Raw genomic sequence first — 16870 nt, forward strand, 5'->3', positions numbered from 1 at the left:
AGTTGATGTAAATAAGGATTGAACTCCGGAGTTCAGGGTTGATGATGAGTGCGGGGTGATACAGTGTAGTGTGAGTGTGTGTATGAGAGAAAAAGAGTGTGTGTGTGTGTGTGTGTGTATGTATAGCGGAAGTGCAGTAGCGGTGCAGTGTTGTATGTAGTGTAAGTGCTGCAGTGATGATGAGCCCCAGCAGAGCGGGTTCGGTTCTGTGTTTAGTTTGTTTGCTGTGTGTGTGTGTGTTTGGGGGGTATGTATGGGGTCACCCCGCTCCCCCTCACCTGGTCTTTATTTTGGCGGATGATTTGGGGTTTAATGATGTCGGATATCACGGATCAGAGATTAAAACTCCGCACTTGGACCGTCTGAGCGCCGCTGGGATTCGGCTGGAGAATTATTACGTTCAGCCCCTCTGTACCCCATCCCGAAATCAGCTACTGACGGGGAGATACCAGGTACACACACACACACACACACACACACACACACACACACACACACACTCTCACACACACACATTTACACACACATACACACACACTTACACACACACTTACACACACATACACACACACTCATATACTCATATACACACTCACACACACACTTACACACACACACACACACACACACACACACTCTCACACACACACACACACACACACACTCTCACACACACACACACACACTTACACGCCCTGCAGTATGTAGATGAGTTTGGAGTTGGTGTCCCTTGTTTAACTTCACTAGAGTTTTAAACATAACTGCACAATTCACTTACACCTCAAAAGCATCATAACTGATTCTGATTAACAGTCATTCTGATTAAGCTGAAGTTGTTAAATGCTGTGTGTAATGTGTGTGTGTGTGTGTGTGTGTGTGTGTGCGTTTGTGTGTGTGCGTGTAGATCCATACTGGAATGCAGCATCAGATTATTTGGCCGTGCCAGCCGTACTGTGTTCCTCTGGATGAGAAGTTGTTGCCTGAACTAATAAGTGATGCCGGCTATTCCACTCACATGGTGGGCAAGTGGCACCTGGGCATGTACAAGAAGGAGTGTTTGCCCACCCGCCGAGGCTTCCACTCTTTCTTTGGTGGGTAACAATCAGACACAGCACACACACTCTGCACTAATACAATTAAAACACTTTCTGGTCCAGATACGAGAGTACAGATCTGTGCCGCTGTTTAGATCCTGGTGACCTCTGGTTTAAACCATCAGACTGTAACTGTACACCTCACTGCACACCCCCCACTGTACATGCCTCACTGTACACCTCACTGCATATACTCACTGTGTACACCTCACTGTGTACTGTCTCCACTCTTTGTGATTAGTGTATTAATAGATTCATTAATTACAGGTTATTTATTGGGGTCGGAGGATTATTACACTCACCAGCGCTGCAGCTTCATTTCTCCACTTAATCTGAGCCGCTGCGCCCTGGACCTGAGAGACGGAGAAAGTACAGCCGGGCAGTACAGTGGAGAGTATTCAACTGAACTATTCACCCAGCACGCTGTACACACCATACACACTCATCCTACACACACGGTAACTACACACACACACACCATACACACTCATCCTACACACACGGTAACTACACACACACACACCATACACACTCATCCTACACACACGGTAACTACACACACACACACACACCATACACACTCATCCTACACACACGGTAACTACACACACACACACCATACACACTCATCCTACACACACGGTAACTACACACACACACTCCATACACACTCATCCTACACACACTGTAACTACACACACACACACCATACACACTCATCCTACACACACGGTAACTACACACACACACACCATACACACTCATCCTACACACACGGTAACTACACACACACACACACACCATACACACTCATCCTACACACACGGTAACTACACACACACACACACCATACACACTCATCCTACACACACGGTAACTACACACACACACCATACACACTCATCCTACACACACGGTAACTACACACACACACCATACACACTCGTCCTACACACACGGTAACTACACACACACACACCATACACACTCATCCTACACACACGGTAACTACACACACACACATTATACACACTCATCCTACACACACGGTAACTACACACACACACACACCATACACACTCATCCTACACACACGGTAACTACACACACACACCATACACACTCATCCTACACACACGGTAACTACACACACACACACCATACACACTCATCCTACACACACGGTAACTACACACACACACACACCATACACACTCATCCTACACACACGGTAACTACACACACACACCATACACACTCATCCTACACACACGGTAACTACACACACACACACCATACACACTCATCCTACACACACGGTAACTACACACACACACACACCATACACACTCATCCTACACACACTGTAACTACACACACACACACACCATACACACTCATCCTACACACACGGTAACTACACACACACACACACCATACACACTCATCCTACACACACGGTAACTACACACACACACACACCATACACACTCATCCTACACACACGGTAACTACACACACACACCATACACACTCATCCTACACACACGGTAACTACACACACACACACACCATACACACTCATCCTACACACACTGTAACTACACACACACACACCATACACACTCATCCTACACACACGGTAACTACACACACACACACCATACACACTCATCCTACACACACGGTAACTACACACACACACACACCATACACACTCATCCTACACACTCATCCTACACACACGGTAACTACACACACACACACACCATACACACTCATCCTACACACACGGTAACTACACACACACACACCATACACACTCATCCTACACACACGGTAACCACACACACACACCATACACACTCATCCTACACACACGGTAACTACACACACACACACACCATACACACTCATCCTACACACACGGTAACTACACACACACACCATACACACTCATCCTACACACACGGTAACTACACACACACACCATACACACTCATCCTACACACACGGTAACTACACACACACACACCATACACACTCATCCTACACACACGGTAACTACACACACACCATACACACTCATCCTACACACACGGTAACTACACACACACACACCATACACACTCATCCTACACACACGGTACCTACACACACACCATACACACTCATCCTACACACACGGTAACTACACACACACACACCATACACACTCATCCTACACACACGGTAACCACACACACACACACCATACACACTCATCCTAAACACACGGTAACTACACACACACACACCATACACACTCATCCTACACACACGGTAACTACACACACACACACACACCATACACACTCATCCTACACACACGGTAACTACACACACACACACACACCATACACACTCATCCTACACACACGATAACTACACACACACGGTAACTACACACACACACACACCATACACACTCATCCTACACACACGGTAACTACACACACACACACCATACACACTCATCCTACACACACGGTAACTACACACACACACACACCATACACACTCATCCTACACACACGGTAACTACACACACACACACACCATACACACTCATCCTACACACACGGTAACTACACACACACCATACACACTCATCCTACACACACGGTAACTACACACACACACACCATACACACTCATCCTACACACACGGTAACTACACACACACACACCATACACACTCATCCTACACACACGGTAACTACACACACACACACCATACACACTTATCCTACACACACGGTAACTACACACACACACACCATACACACTCATCCTACACACACGGTAACTACACACACACACACCATACACACTCATCCTACACACACGGTAACTACACACACACACCATACACACTCATCCTACACACACGGTAACTACACTCACACACACCATACACACTCATCCTACACACACGGTAACTACACACACACACTCCATACACACTCATCCTACACACACGGTAACTACACACACACACACCATACACACTCATCCTACACACGCGGTAACTACACACACACACACCATACACACTCATCCTACACACGCGGTAACTACACACACACACACCATACACACTCATCCTACACACGCGGTAACTACACACACACACACCATACACACTCATCCTACACACACGGTAACTACACACACACACACCATACACACTCATCCTACACACACGGTAACTACACACACACACCATACACACTCATCCTACACACGTGGTAACTACACACACACACACACCATACACACTCATTCTACACACGCGGTAACTACACACACACACTCCATACACACTCATCCTACACACGCGGTAACTACACACACACACACACACCATACACACTCATCCTACACACACGGTAACTACACACACACACTCCATACACACTCATCCTACACACGCGGTAACTACACACACACACACCATACACACTCATCCTACACACACGGTAACTACACACACACACTCCATACACACTCATCCTACACACGCGGTAACTACACACACACACACCATACACACTCATCCTACACACGCGGTAACCACACACACACACACACACCATACACACTCATCCTACACACGCGGTAACTACACACACACACCATACACACTCATCCTACACATGCGGTAACTACACACACACACACACCATACACACTCATCCTACACACACGGTAACTACACACACACACCATACACACTCATCCTACACACACGGTAACTACACACACACACACCATACACACTCATCCTACACACACGGTAACTACACACACACACCATACACACTCATCCTACACACACGGTAACTACACACACACACCATACACACTCATCCGACACACACGGTAACTACACACACACACACCATACACACTCATCCTACACACGCGGTAACTACACACACACACCATACACACGCGGTAACTACACACACACACACCATACACACTCATCCTACACATGCGGTAACTACACACACACACACACACACACACACACACACACCATACACACTCATCCTACACACACGGTAACTACACACACACACCATACACACTCATCCTACACACGCGGTAACTACACACTCACACACCATACACACTCATCCTACACACGCGGTAACTACACACACACACACACACACACACACCATACACACTCATCCTACACACGCGGTAAGTACACACACACACACCATACACACTCATCCTACACACGCGGTAACTACACACACATACACACCATACACACTCATCCTACACACGCGGTAACTACACACACACACACCATACACACTCATCCTACACACACGGTAACTACACACACACACACCATACACACTCATCCTACACACGCGGTAACTACACACACACACACCATACACACTCATCCTACACACACGGTAACTACACACACACCATACACACTCATCCTACACACGCGGTAACTACACACACACACACACCATACACACTCATCCTACACACACGGTAACTACACACACACACACACCATACACACTCATCCTACACACACGGTAACTACACACACACACACACACACACACACACACACCATACACACTCATCCTACACACACGGTAACTACACACACACACACACCATACACACTCATCCTACACACACGGTAACTACACACACACACACCATACACACTCATCCTACACACACGGTAACTACACACACACACACCATACACACTCATCCTACACACACGGTAACTACACACACACACACCATACACACTCATCCTACGCACACGTGAACTACACACACACACACACACCATACACACTCATCCTACACACGCGGTAACTACACACTCACCCTATACACACGGTAACTACACACACGGTAACTACACACACACACACCATACACACTCATCCTACACACGCGGTAACTACACACACACACCATACACACTCATCCTACACATGCGGTAACTACACACTCACCCTATACACACGGTAACTACACACACGGTAACTACACACACACACACCATACACACTCATCCTACACACGCGGTAACTACACACACACTCCATACACACTCATCCTACACACGCGGTAACTACACACTCACCCTATACACACGGTAACTACACACACGGTAACTACACACACACACACCATACACACTCATCCTACACACGCGGTAACTACACACACACACCATACACACTCATCCTACACATGCGGTAACTACACACACACACACACCATACACACTCATCCTACACACACGGTAACTACACACACACACCATACACACTCATCCTACACACACGGTAACTACACACACACACACCATACACACTCATCCTACACACACGGTAACTACACACACACACCATACACACTCATCCTACACACACGGTAACTACACACACACACACCATACACACTCATCCTACACACACGGTAACTACACACACACACCATACACACTCATCCGACACACACGGTAACTACACACACACACACACCATACACACTCATCCTACACACACGGTAACTACACACACACACCATACACACTCATCCTACACACACGGTAACTACACACACACACTCCATACACACTCATCCTACACACGCGGTAACTACACACACACACACACACCATACACACTCATCCTACACACACGGTAACTACACACACACACTCCATACACACTCATCCTACACACGCGGTAACTACACACACACACACCATACACACTCATCCTACACACACGGTAACTACACACACACACTCCATACACACTCATCCTACACACGCGGTAACTACACACACACACACCATACACACTCATCCTACACACGCGGTAACCACACACACACACACACACCATACACACTCATCCTACACACGCGGTAACTACACACACACACCATACACACTCATCCTACACATGCGGTAACTACACACACACACACACCATACACACTCATCCTACACACACGGTAACTACACACACACACCATACACACTCATCCTACACACACGGTAACTACACACACACACACCATACACACTCATCCTACACACACGGTAACTACACACACACACCATACACACTCATCCTACACACACGGTAACTACACACACACACCATACACACTCATCCGACACACACGGTAACTACACACACACACACCATACACACACACACACCATACACACTCATCCTACACACGCGGTAACTACACACACACACCATACACACGCGGTAACTACACACACACACACCATACACACTCATCCTACACATGCGGTAACTACACACACACACACACACACACACACACACACCATACACACTCATCCTACACACACGGTAACTACACACACACACCATACACACTCATCCTACACACGCGGTAACTACACACTCACACACCATACACACTCATCCTACACACGCGGTAACTACACACACACACACACACACACACACCATACACACTCATCCTACACACGCGGTAAGTACACACACACACACCATACACACTCATCCTACACACGCGGTAACTACACACACATACACACCATACACACTCATCCTACACACGCGGTAACTACACACACACACACCATACACACTCATCCTACACACACGGTAACTACACACACACACACCATACACACTCATCCTACACACGCGGTAACTACACACACACACACCATACACACTCATCCTACACACACGGTAACTACACACACACCATACACACTCATCCTACACACGCGGTAACTACACACACACACACACCATACACACTCATCCTACACACACGGTAACTACACACACACACACACCATACACACTCATCCTACACACACGGTAACTACACACACACACACACACACACACACACACACACCATACACACTCATCCTACACACACGGTAACTACACACACACACACACCATACACACTCATCCTACACACACGGTAACTACACACACACACACCATACACACTCATCCTACACACACGGTAACTACACACACACACACCATACACACTCATCCTACACACACGGTAACTACACACACACACACCATACACACTCATCCTACGCACACGTGAACTACACACACACACTCCATACACACTCATCCTACACACGCGGTAACTACACACTCACCCTATACACACGGTAACTACACACACGGTAACTACACACACACACACCATACACACTCATCCTACACACGCGGTAACTACACACACACACCATACACACTCATCCTACACATGCGGTAACTACACACACACACACACCATACACACTCATCCTACACACACGGTAACTACACACACACACCATACACACTCATCCTACACACACGGTAACTACACACACACACACCATACACACTCATCCTACACACACGGTAACTACACACACACACCATACACACTCATCCTACACACACGGTAACTACACACACACACACCATACACACTCATCCTACACACACGGTAACTACACACACACACCATACACACTCATCCTACACACACGGTAACTACACACACACACCATACACACTCATCCGACACACACGGTAACTACACACACACACACCATACACACTCATCCTACACACGCGGTAACTACACACACACACCATACACACGCGGTAACTACACACACACACACCATACACACTCATCCTACACATGCGGTAACTACACACACACACACACACACACACACACACACCATACACACTCATCCTACACACACGGTAACTACACACACACACACCATACACACTCATCCTACACACGCGGTAACTACACACTCACACACCATACACACTCATCCTACACACGCGGTAACTACACACACACACACACACACACACACACCATACACACTCATCCTACACACGCAGTAACCACACACACACACACCATACACACTCATCCTACACACGCGGTAACTACACACCATACACACTCATCCTACACACGCGGTAACTACACACACACACACCATACACACTCATCCTACACACACGGTAACTACACACACACACACCATACACACTCATCCTACACACGCGGTAACTACACACACACACACCATACACACTCATCCTACACACACGGTAACTACACACACACCATACACACTCATCCTACACACGCGGTAACTACACACACACACACACCATACACACTCATCCTACACACACGGTAACTACACACACACACACACCATACACACTCATCCTACACACACGGTAACTACACACACACACACACACACACACACCATACACACTCATCCTACACACACGGTAACTACACACACACACACACCATACACACTCATCCTACACACACGGTAACTACACACACACACACCATACACACTCATCCTACACACACGGTAACTACACACACACACACCATACACACTCATCCTACACACACGGTAACTACACACACACACACCATACACACTCATCCTACGCACACGTGAACTACACACACACACACCATACACACTCATCCTACGCACACGTGAACTACACACTCACCCTATACACACGGTAACTACACACACGGTAACTACACACACACACACCATACACACTCACCCTATACACACGGTAACTACACACATCATATACAACTCGGCATCATTTCATTTTCTGTAGTAACACAAGATGTTAGTTCTAACTTTTCTATCTGTGGCTGAAGATTCTAACCTGTGTAATAAACAAACATGTATATAAAATCGGGCCAGTGATAGCTCAGTGGTTAAGGTGCTGGACTAGTAAGCAGAAGGTTGCCGGTTCAAGCCCCGCCAACAGTTGCCACTGTTGGGTCCCTGAGCAAGGCCCTTAACCCTCAATTGCTCATCGTGTTCCGCTTATTCTGTAAGTCGCTTTGGATAAAAGCGTCTGCTAAATGCTGTAAATGTAAATATAACTGAGATAATACATAGTAATTAAGTAATTACTGTGTAGTAATTATTGTGTAGTAAATATTGTGTAGTAAATATTGTGTAGTAATAAGTGTTTCTTTTTTGGTGGTGTGTTGCAGCCTCTGTTCCTCTACGTGGCTCTGCAGGCGGTACACGACCCGTTACAGGTGCCTGAGCGTTACTTAGCCCCCTACAGCTTTATTAAGGACCGCGCCCGCAGGCTTTATGCTGGCATGGTGTCGGCGATGGATGAGGCTGTAGGGAACATCAGCATGGCACTGCGGGACGCTGGCATGTGGAACAATACCATCCTCATCTTCTCTACAGGTATAACAGTAATACAGTGTCCAATACAGATGTGCTACAGATGTTGGAGTGGGTGGATTTACATCATTTACTATATTATTATCATTATTATTATTATTATTATTATTATCATTGTCATTATTATCATTATTATTATTATTATTATCATTAGTATTATTATTATTATTATCATTGTCATTATTATCATTATTATTATTATTATTATCATTATTATTATTATTATTATCATCATTATTATTATTTATATTATTATTATTATTATCATTATTATTATTATTATTATTATTATTATTATTATCATCATTATTATAATAATAATAATAATTATTATTATTATTATCATTGTCATTATTATTATTATTATCATTGTCATTATTATTATTATTATTATTATCATCATTATTATAATAATAATAATAATAATAATTATTATTATTATTATTATCATCATTATTATGACCTTAACTTCAGAAAAGATGGGACAGTAGCAAATATTGTAAATAAAACCATCAGTGATTTGAAAATTCTTTTTGACTACATTGTTTTCATTTACATTTTATCTACTGTCCCAACTCTTTTGGAATTGGGTTTGTATTTATTGTTATTATTATTTTTAATCAGCAGAATTAACAGATTTTATTATTGTTGTTGTTGTTTTTTATAATAATTATAATAATAATAATAATATACATTTACAGATAATGGAGGTCAGACTTTGGCTGGAGGAAGTAATTGGCCCCTTCGTGGCAGGAAGTGGTCTCTCTGGGAGGGTGGAGTCCGGGGTGTGGGCTTCGTTACTGGACCGTTGGTGGAACTTCCTGGCACTGTGAGCCGTGAGCTTATCCACATCTCTGATTGGCTGCCCACTCTGGTGGCCCTGGCTGGAGGATCGACCAATGGGACGAAACCACTGGACGGGTTTAATGTGTGGAGCACCATCAGGTGATTTTCCTTCCTACAGTTATTCTTATTATTTACAGTATAAAGATTATTATTATTGTTATTAATGAAAGCTTTAAATATGGCATTGTGGTAAATGTGTGTGTGTGTGTGTGTTAGTACAGGGAAATCCTCTCCGAGAGTGGAACTCTTACACAACATTGATCCGCTGTACATCGACGTTGCTCCCTGTAAGAAACACACACAAACACACACAAACACACACAAACACACACAAACACATACAAACACACATAATCTCACACAAACACACACTGGGCACCTCGAGGTGTCAGCGGTGCTGGACTGGCTTAGTAATATCTGATCTCATCACCTCAGCAGAGATAATAAATGTGAATCAGGTGATAATGGATCTGCTTCCTCCGGCTTTACACCCAGAAACAGTTTTGGGGTTAATAAGTGTTTTTAAATGTTCTGGTATTTTACAACATTTTTACTACAAATGAGCAAAACCTGACTCTTATTTTTTACAGTAAATAATGTAATAAAATCTAATAATCATTTATAATTATTCATGAGATTTTTCTCCTCGGTGTGTCTGCAGGTCCGGGGGATTCGACAGAGGATCAGCAGGAAATGCTCGACTCATTAAGACAGAACTCGTTAAGGAGAAACTCATTAAAATTCAGCTCAGTTCCTGTGCCACACTTTAACGTTTCCATGCATGCTGCAATTCGATATAAAAACTGGAAACTTCTGACAGGATATCCAGGTGAGATATTACTCTTGTGTTTACAGTGATTTACTGTGTGTGTGTATGCGTGTGCGTGTGAAAGTGCTGAATAAGCTGATACAGTAATGAAGAGGTCGCAGACGTTGTACAGTTGGTGTATGAATACTCTGCTTCCTGTGAGAGTAGTTTAGTAACGCTGACCTCAGATTTCAGCAGACTAAGTGTGTGTGTGTGTGTGATCTGTGTGATCTTGTGTCACATGAAGAAGCAACACACTAAATGACTGTGCAGTTTTGTTACTGGTGAAATTGATGTGACATTCTAACTGTGTATGTGTGTGTATGTGTGTGTGTTTGCATGTATGTGCGTGTGTGTGTGTGTGTGTGTTTGCATGTATGTGTGTGTGTGTGTGTGTGTGTGTGTTTGCATGTGTGTGTGTGTGTTTGCATGTATGTGTGCGTGTGTGTGTGCGTGCAGGTTGTGCTGTGTGGTTTCCGCGTCCTGGTGAGACGATTGGCGGAGCATCACCTGTAGCTCCGCCCCCTCTGAAGCAGGTGATGTTGTTTAATATCGATGAGGATCCAGAGGAGAGACAGGAAGTTTCTCATCAGCACCCGGATGTGGTCAACTTCCTGTTACAGCGCTTAGAGAAGCTCCAGCAGGGGGCAGAACCTATCAACTTCCCCCCTGACGACCCCCGCTGTGACCCCAAATACACCGGCGCCTGGGGGCCCTGGGAATAAAGATCACAAACGAACTGTTATCAAATCATCATCAGCAATAATTATTATTACAGTGAAATACAGCAATTTATAAATGAATTAGAATCCATGTTTAATCAAGTCAGAGTGAGTGTTTGTGTGTGTGAGAGACTGTGAGCGAGTGTGTGTGTGTGTGTGTGTGTGTGTGTGTGTGGGAGTGTGGGAGTGTGGGAGTGTGGGTAAGTGTGTGTGTGGGAGTTTTTGTTGCTGTAGTCCTGCTGTGCAATGTGTTCCTGGGTGACACTGGACCCACTGTGACTCTGATCAGGATAAACTGGTTACTGTAACAGAATACATGATTAGAATTTGGTCAGAATAGAAATGAATAACAGTTAAATTATTAAAATAGTTTAGAATTGATGTGAATTGTTAAATGTGTGAGGAAAATGATGGAGATTCCAGGAGACAGTGAGAGAAAAAAGTCCTTAAAATAAATAAAGAACCCTCGAGAGGAACCAGGCACACAATTCACGTGCTTAAATGATTCAGCTCCGGAAATTAGCTGGAAAAAGATTATTTTAATCTATTTTAAATATAAAATATAAAATGTGTGTTTAAAAGAAGTGTTTAATCAGTAAATCATTAAAATATTTATACATTCAGTGTGTTTGAGTTTGATGTATTTGTGAGAACGGGTAAAAAAAACTTAATATCCTTAGTAAATATGTTGTAATTGTTTAATAAATTTAATGTTTCTTAATGTTTATCTGAATAATAATCTGTGTGTGATTTGTTATTTTCAGTAATTGTATTATGGTGCACCTTGTGCCGCTCCGATGAAATTCTGTGTTTCTTTTTTTTTCCTGATAATTTTAGTGCACAAACTGAAGCAAACATATTTAAGAAAAATCTATTTTTGTTTGTTTAAGTTTGTTTAGCGGTCGTCTTTAAATTTAAATTAACAAAACTGGAAAATGTAATTTGACCAGGGGTGCACAAACTTCTGCATAAAACTGTTGTTAGAGGTTTGATCTCACGGTAAATTAGTAGTTAATGTTTGCTAAAATGACTGAATAACTATTCAAAAGCTAAAACATTATTTATTATAGCAGTTTACCTACTGTCTCACTGACATTTATTGTTAATACTTTATAAAAATGAAGTGTAACAGTGCAAGAGGAAGAACTTCACTATCTAGTGCACTACTAGTTGCAGATGGTGTGATTTGGGACAGGCAGTTTCGTCATCATTGTGCGTCCTGAGCTGGACATTGTGCGTTTTAGTTTGTTTTTATTCAATCTGAGCAGAAAGGAGTTGATGAATTAAATGATTCTTTAAACTGCACTTATCAATAATACCTGATTATTATTATTAGATTAATTTATTACGAGTTTAATTCTGATAAATGATGGATGGAGAAGGTGAATTAAATAAAGCTTCTGTAGAAGAGAAACAGATGAGTTCAGTTCAGAGGAGATCAGAGAGCCGCCGCCGCAAATTATTACTGACCTCAGACCAGAGATTAAATAAAATCTTACATTCTAATCAACAATCTGATCTCAGTGGTGAGTATTTACATTATATATACCCGATTATACTGTAGATTATACTCTATCATGTATATTATACTGTAGATTATACTCGATCATGTATATTATACTGTAGATTATACTCGATCATGTATATTATACTGTAGATTATACTCTATCATGTATATTATACTGTAGATTAGATTATACTCTATCATGTATATTATACTGTAGATTATACTCTATCATGTGTATTATACTGTAGATTAGATTATACTCTATCATGTATATTATACTGTAGATTATACTCGATCATGTATATTATACTGTAGATTATACTCGATCATGTATATTATACTGTAGATTATACTCTATCATGTATATTATACTGTAGATTAGATTATACTCTATCATGTATATTATACTGTAGATTATACTCTATCATGTGTATTATACTGTAGATTAGATTATACTCTATCATGTATATTATACTGTAGATTATACTCGATCATGTATATTATACTGTAGATTATACTCTATCATGTATATTATACTGTAGATTATACTCGATCATGTATATTATACTGTAGATTATACTCTATCATGTATATTATACTGTAGATTAGATTATACTCTATCATGTATATTATACTGTAGATTATACTCGATCATGTATATTATACTGTAGATTATACTCTATCATGTATATTATACTGTAGATTAGATTATACTCTATCATGTATATTATACTGTAGATTATACTCGATCATGTATATTATACTGTAGATTATACTCTATCATGTATATTATACTGTAGATTATACTCGATCATGTATATTATACTGTAGATTAGATTATACTCTATCATGTATATTATACTGTAGATTATACTCTATCATGTATATTATACTGTAGATTATACTCGATCATGTATATTATACTGTAGATTATACTCTATCATGTATATTATACTGTAGATTAGATTATACTCTATCATGTATATTATACTGTAGATTATACTCGATCATGTATATTATACTGTAGATTATACTCTATCATGTATATTATACTGTAGATTAGATTATACTCTATCATGTATATTATACTGTAGATTATACTCGATCATGTATATTATACTGTAGATTATACTCTATCATGTATATTATACTGTAGATTATACTCGATCATGTATATTATACTCTTACCGAATGTTATACTATATAATATATTCTATTGTTTAAGAACTGAGATCTGCTTCTCCTTTATTGCTTATTATGAGACTTCATATACAGTGCCTTGCAAAAGTATTCAGCCCCCTTGAACTTTTTAACCTTTTGCCACATTTCAGGCTTCAAACATAACGATATGAAATTGTAATTTTTTGTGAAGAATCAACAACAAGTGGGACACAATCGTGAAGTGGAACGAAATTTATTGGATATTTTAAACTTTTTTTAGAAATAAAAAACTGAAAAGTGGGGCGTGCAATATTATTCAGCCCCCTTGCGTTAATACTTTGTAGCGCCACCTTTTGCTGCGATTACAGCTGCAAGTCGCTTGGGGTATGTCTCTATCAGTTTTGCACATCGAGAGACAGAAATTTTTGCCCATTCTTCCTTGCAAAACAGCTCGAGCTCAGTGAGGTTGGATGGAGAGCGTTTGTGAACAGCAGTTTTCAGCTCTTTCCACAGATTCTCGATGGGATTCAGGTCTGGACTTTGACTTGGCCATTCTAACACCTGGATACGTTTATTTGTGAACCATTCCATTGTAGATTTTGCTTTATGTTTTGGATCATTGTCTTGTTGGAAGATAAATCTCCGTTCCAGTCTCAGGTCTTTTGCAGACTGCAACAGGTTTTCTTCCAGAATGGTCCTGTATTTGGCTCCATCCATCTTCCCATCAATTTTAACCATCTTCCCTGTCCCTGCTGAAGAAAAGCAGGCCCAAACCATGATGCTGCCACCACCATGTTTGACAGTGGGGATGGTGTGTTCAGGGTGATGAGCTGTGTTGCTTTTACGCCAAACATAACGTTTTGCATTGTGGCCAAAAAGTTCGATTTTGGTTTCATCTGACCAGAGCACCTTCTTCCACATGTTTGGTGTGTCTCCCAGGTGACTTTTTATGGATATCTTTGAGAAATGGCTTTCTTCTTGCCACTCTTCCATAAAGGCCAGATTTGTGCAGTGTACGACTGATTGTGTCCTATGGACAGAGTCTCCCACCTCAGCTGTAGATCTCTGCAGTTCATTCAGAGTGATCATGGGCCTCTTGGCTGCATCTCTGATCAGTCTTCTCCTTGTTTGAGCTGAAAGTTTAGAGGGACGGCCGGGTCTTGGTAGATTTGCAGTGGTCTGATACTCCTTCCATTTCAATATGATCGCTTGCACAGTGCTCCTTGAGATGTTTAAAGCTTGGGAAATCTTTTTGTATCCAAATCCGGCTTTAAACTTCTCCACAACAGTATCTCGGACCTGCCTGGTGTGTTCCTTGGTCTTCGTGATGCTCTCTGCGCTTTAAACAGA

At 42.3% G+C, this 16870-nt stretch overlaps 2 protein-coding genes across 2 annotated transcripts in view; both read left to right on the forward strand.

Annotated features, from left to right (window-relative positions):
* Nucleotides 1-13591, forward strand: LOC134330205 (arylsulfatase B). Its single transcript, XM_063011227.1, has 8 exons — nucleotides 1-452; nucleotides 905-1091; nucleotides 1362-1552; nucleotides 10272-10479; nucleotides 11178-11421; nucleotides 11539-11609; nucleotides 11984-12151; nucleotides 12590-13591. The coding sequence occupies exons 1-8, from the start codon at nucleotides 177-179 to the stop codon at nucleotides 12853-12855; spliced, it is 1611 nt and encodes a 536-aa protein (XP_062867297.1). The 5' UTR covers nucleotides 1-176; the 3' UTR covers nucleotides 12856-13591.
* Nucleotides 13592-14180: 589 nt separating this feature from the next.
* The window catches only part of camlg (calcium modulating ligand), a 5442-nt gene continuing 2752 nt past the window's right edge, over nucleotides 14181-16870 (forward strand). Inside the window, exon 1 of the mRNA XM_063011512.1 lies at nucleotides 14181-14378. Within this exon, the coding sequence (XP_062867582.1) occupies nucleotides 14219-14378 (160 nt within the window). The 5' untranslated portion in view covers nucleotides 14181-14218. The remainder of the gene's footprint in view (nucleotides 14379-16870) is intronic.

This window comes from Trichomycterus rosablanca, chromosome 16 (genome assembly GCF_030014385.1).
Source record: "Trichomycterus rosablanca isolate fTriRos1 chromosome 16, fTriRos1.hap1, whole genome shotgun sequence".
Taxonomy (NCBI): domain Eukaryota; kingdom Metazoa; phylum Chordata; class Actinopteri; order Siluriformes; family Trichomycteridae; genus Trichomycterus; species Trichomycterus rosablanca.

What these genes read in the sequence shown, in the direction of transcription:
- LOC134330205 (XM_063011227.1), top strand. Translation starts at nt 177, where the DNA reads ATGATGAGCCCCAGCAGAGCGGGTTCGGTTCTGTGTTTAGTTTGTTTG. An exon ending in AGGCTTCCACTCTTTCTTTG is followed by an intron (nt 1,092 to 1,361) that starts GTGGGTAACAAT and finishes CATTAATTACAG; the next exon opens with GTTATTTATTGGGGTCGGAG. An exon ending in GTACATCGACGTTGCTCCCT is followed by an intron (nt 11,610 to 11,983) that starts GTAAGAAACACA and finishes GTGTGTCTGCAG; the next exon opens with GTCCGGGGGATTCGACAGAG.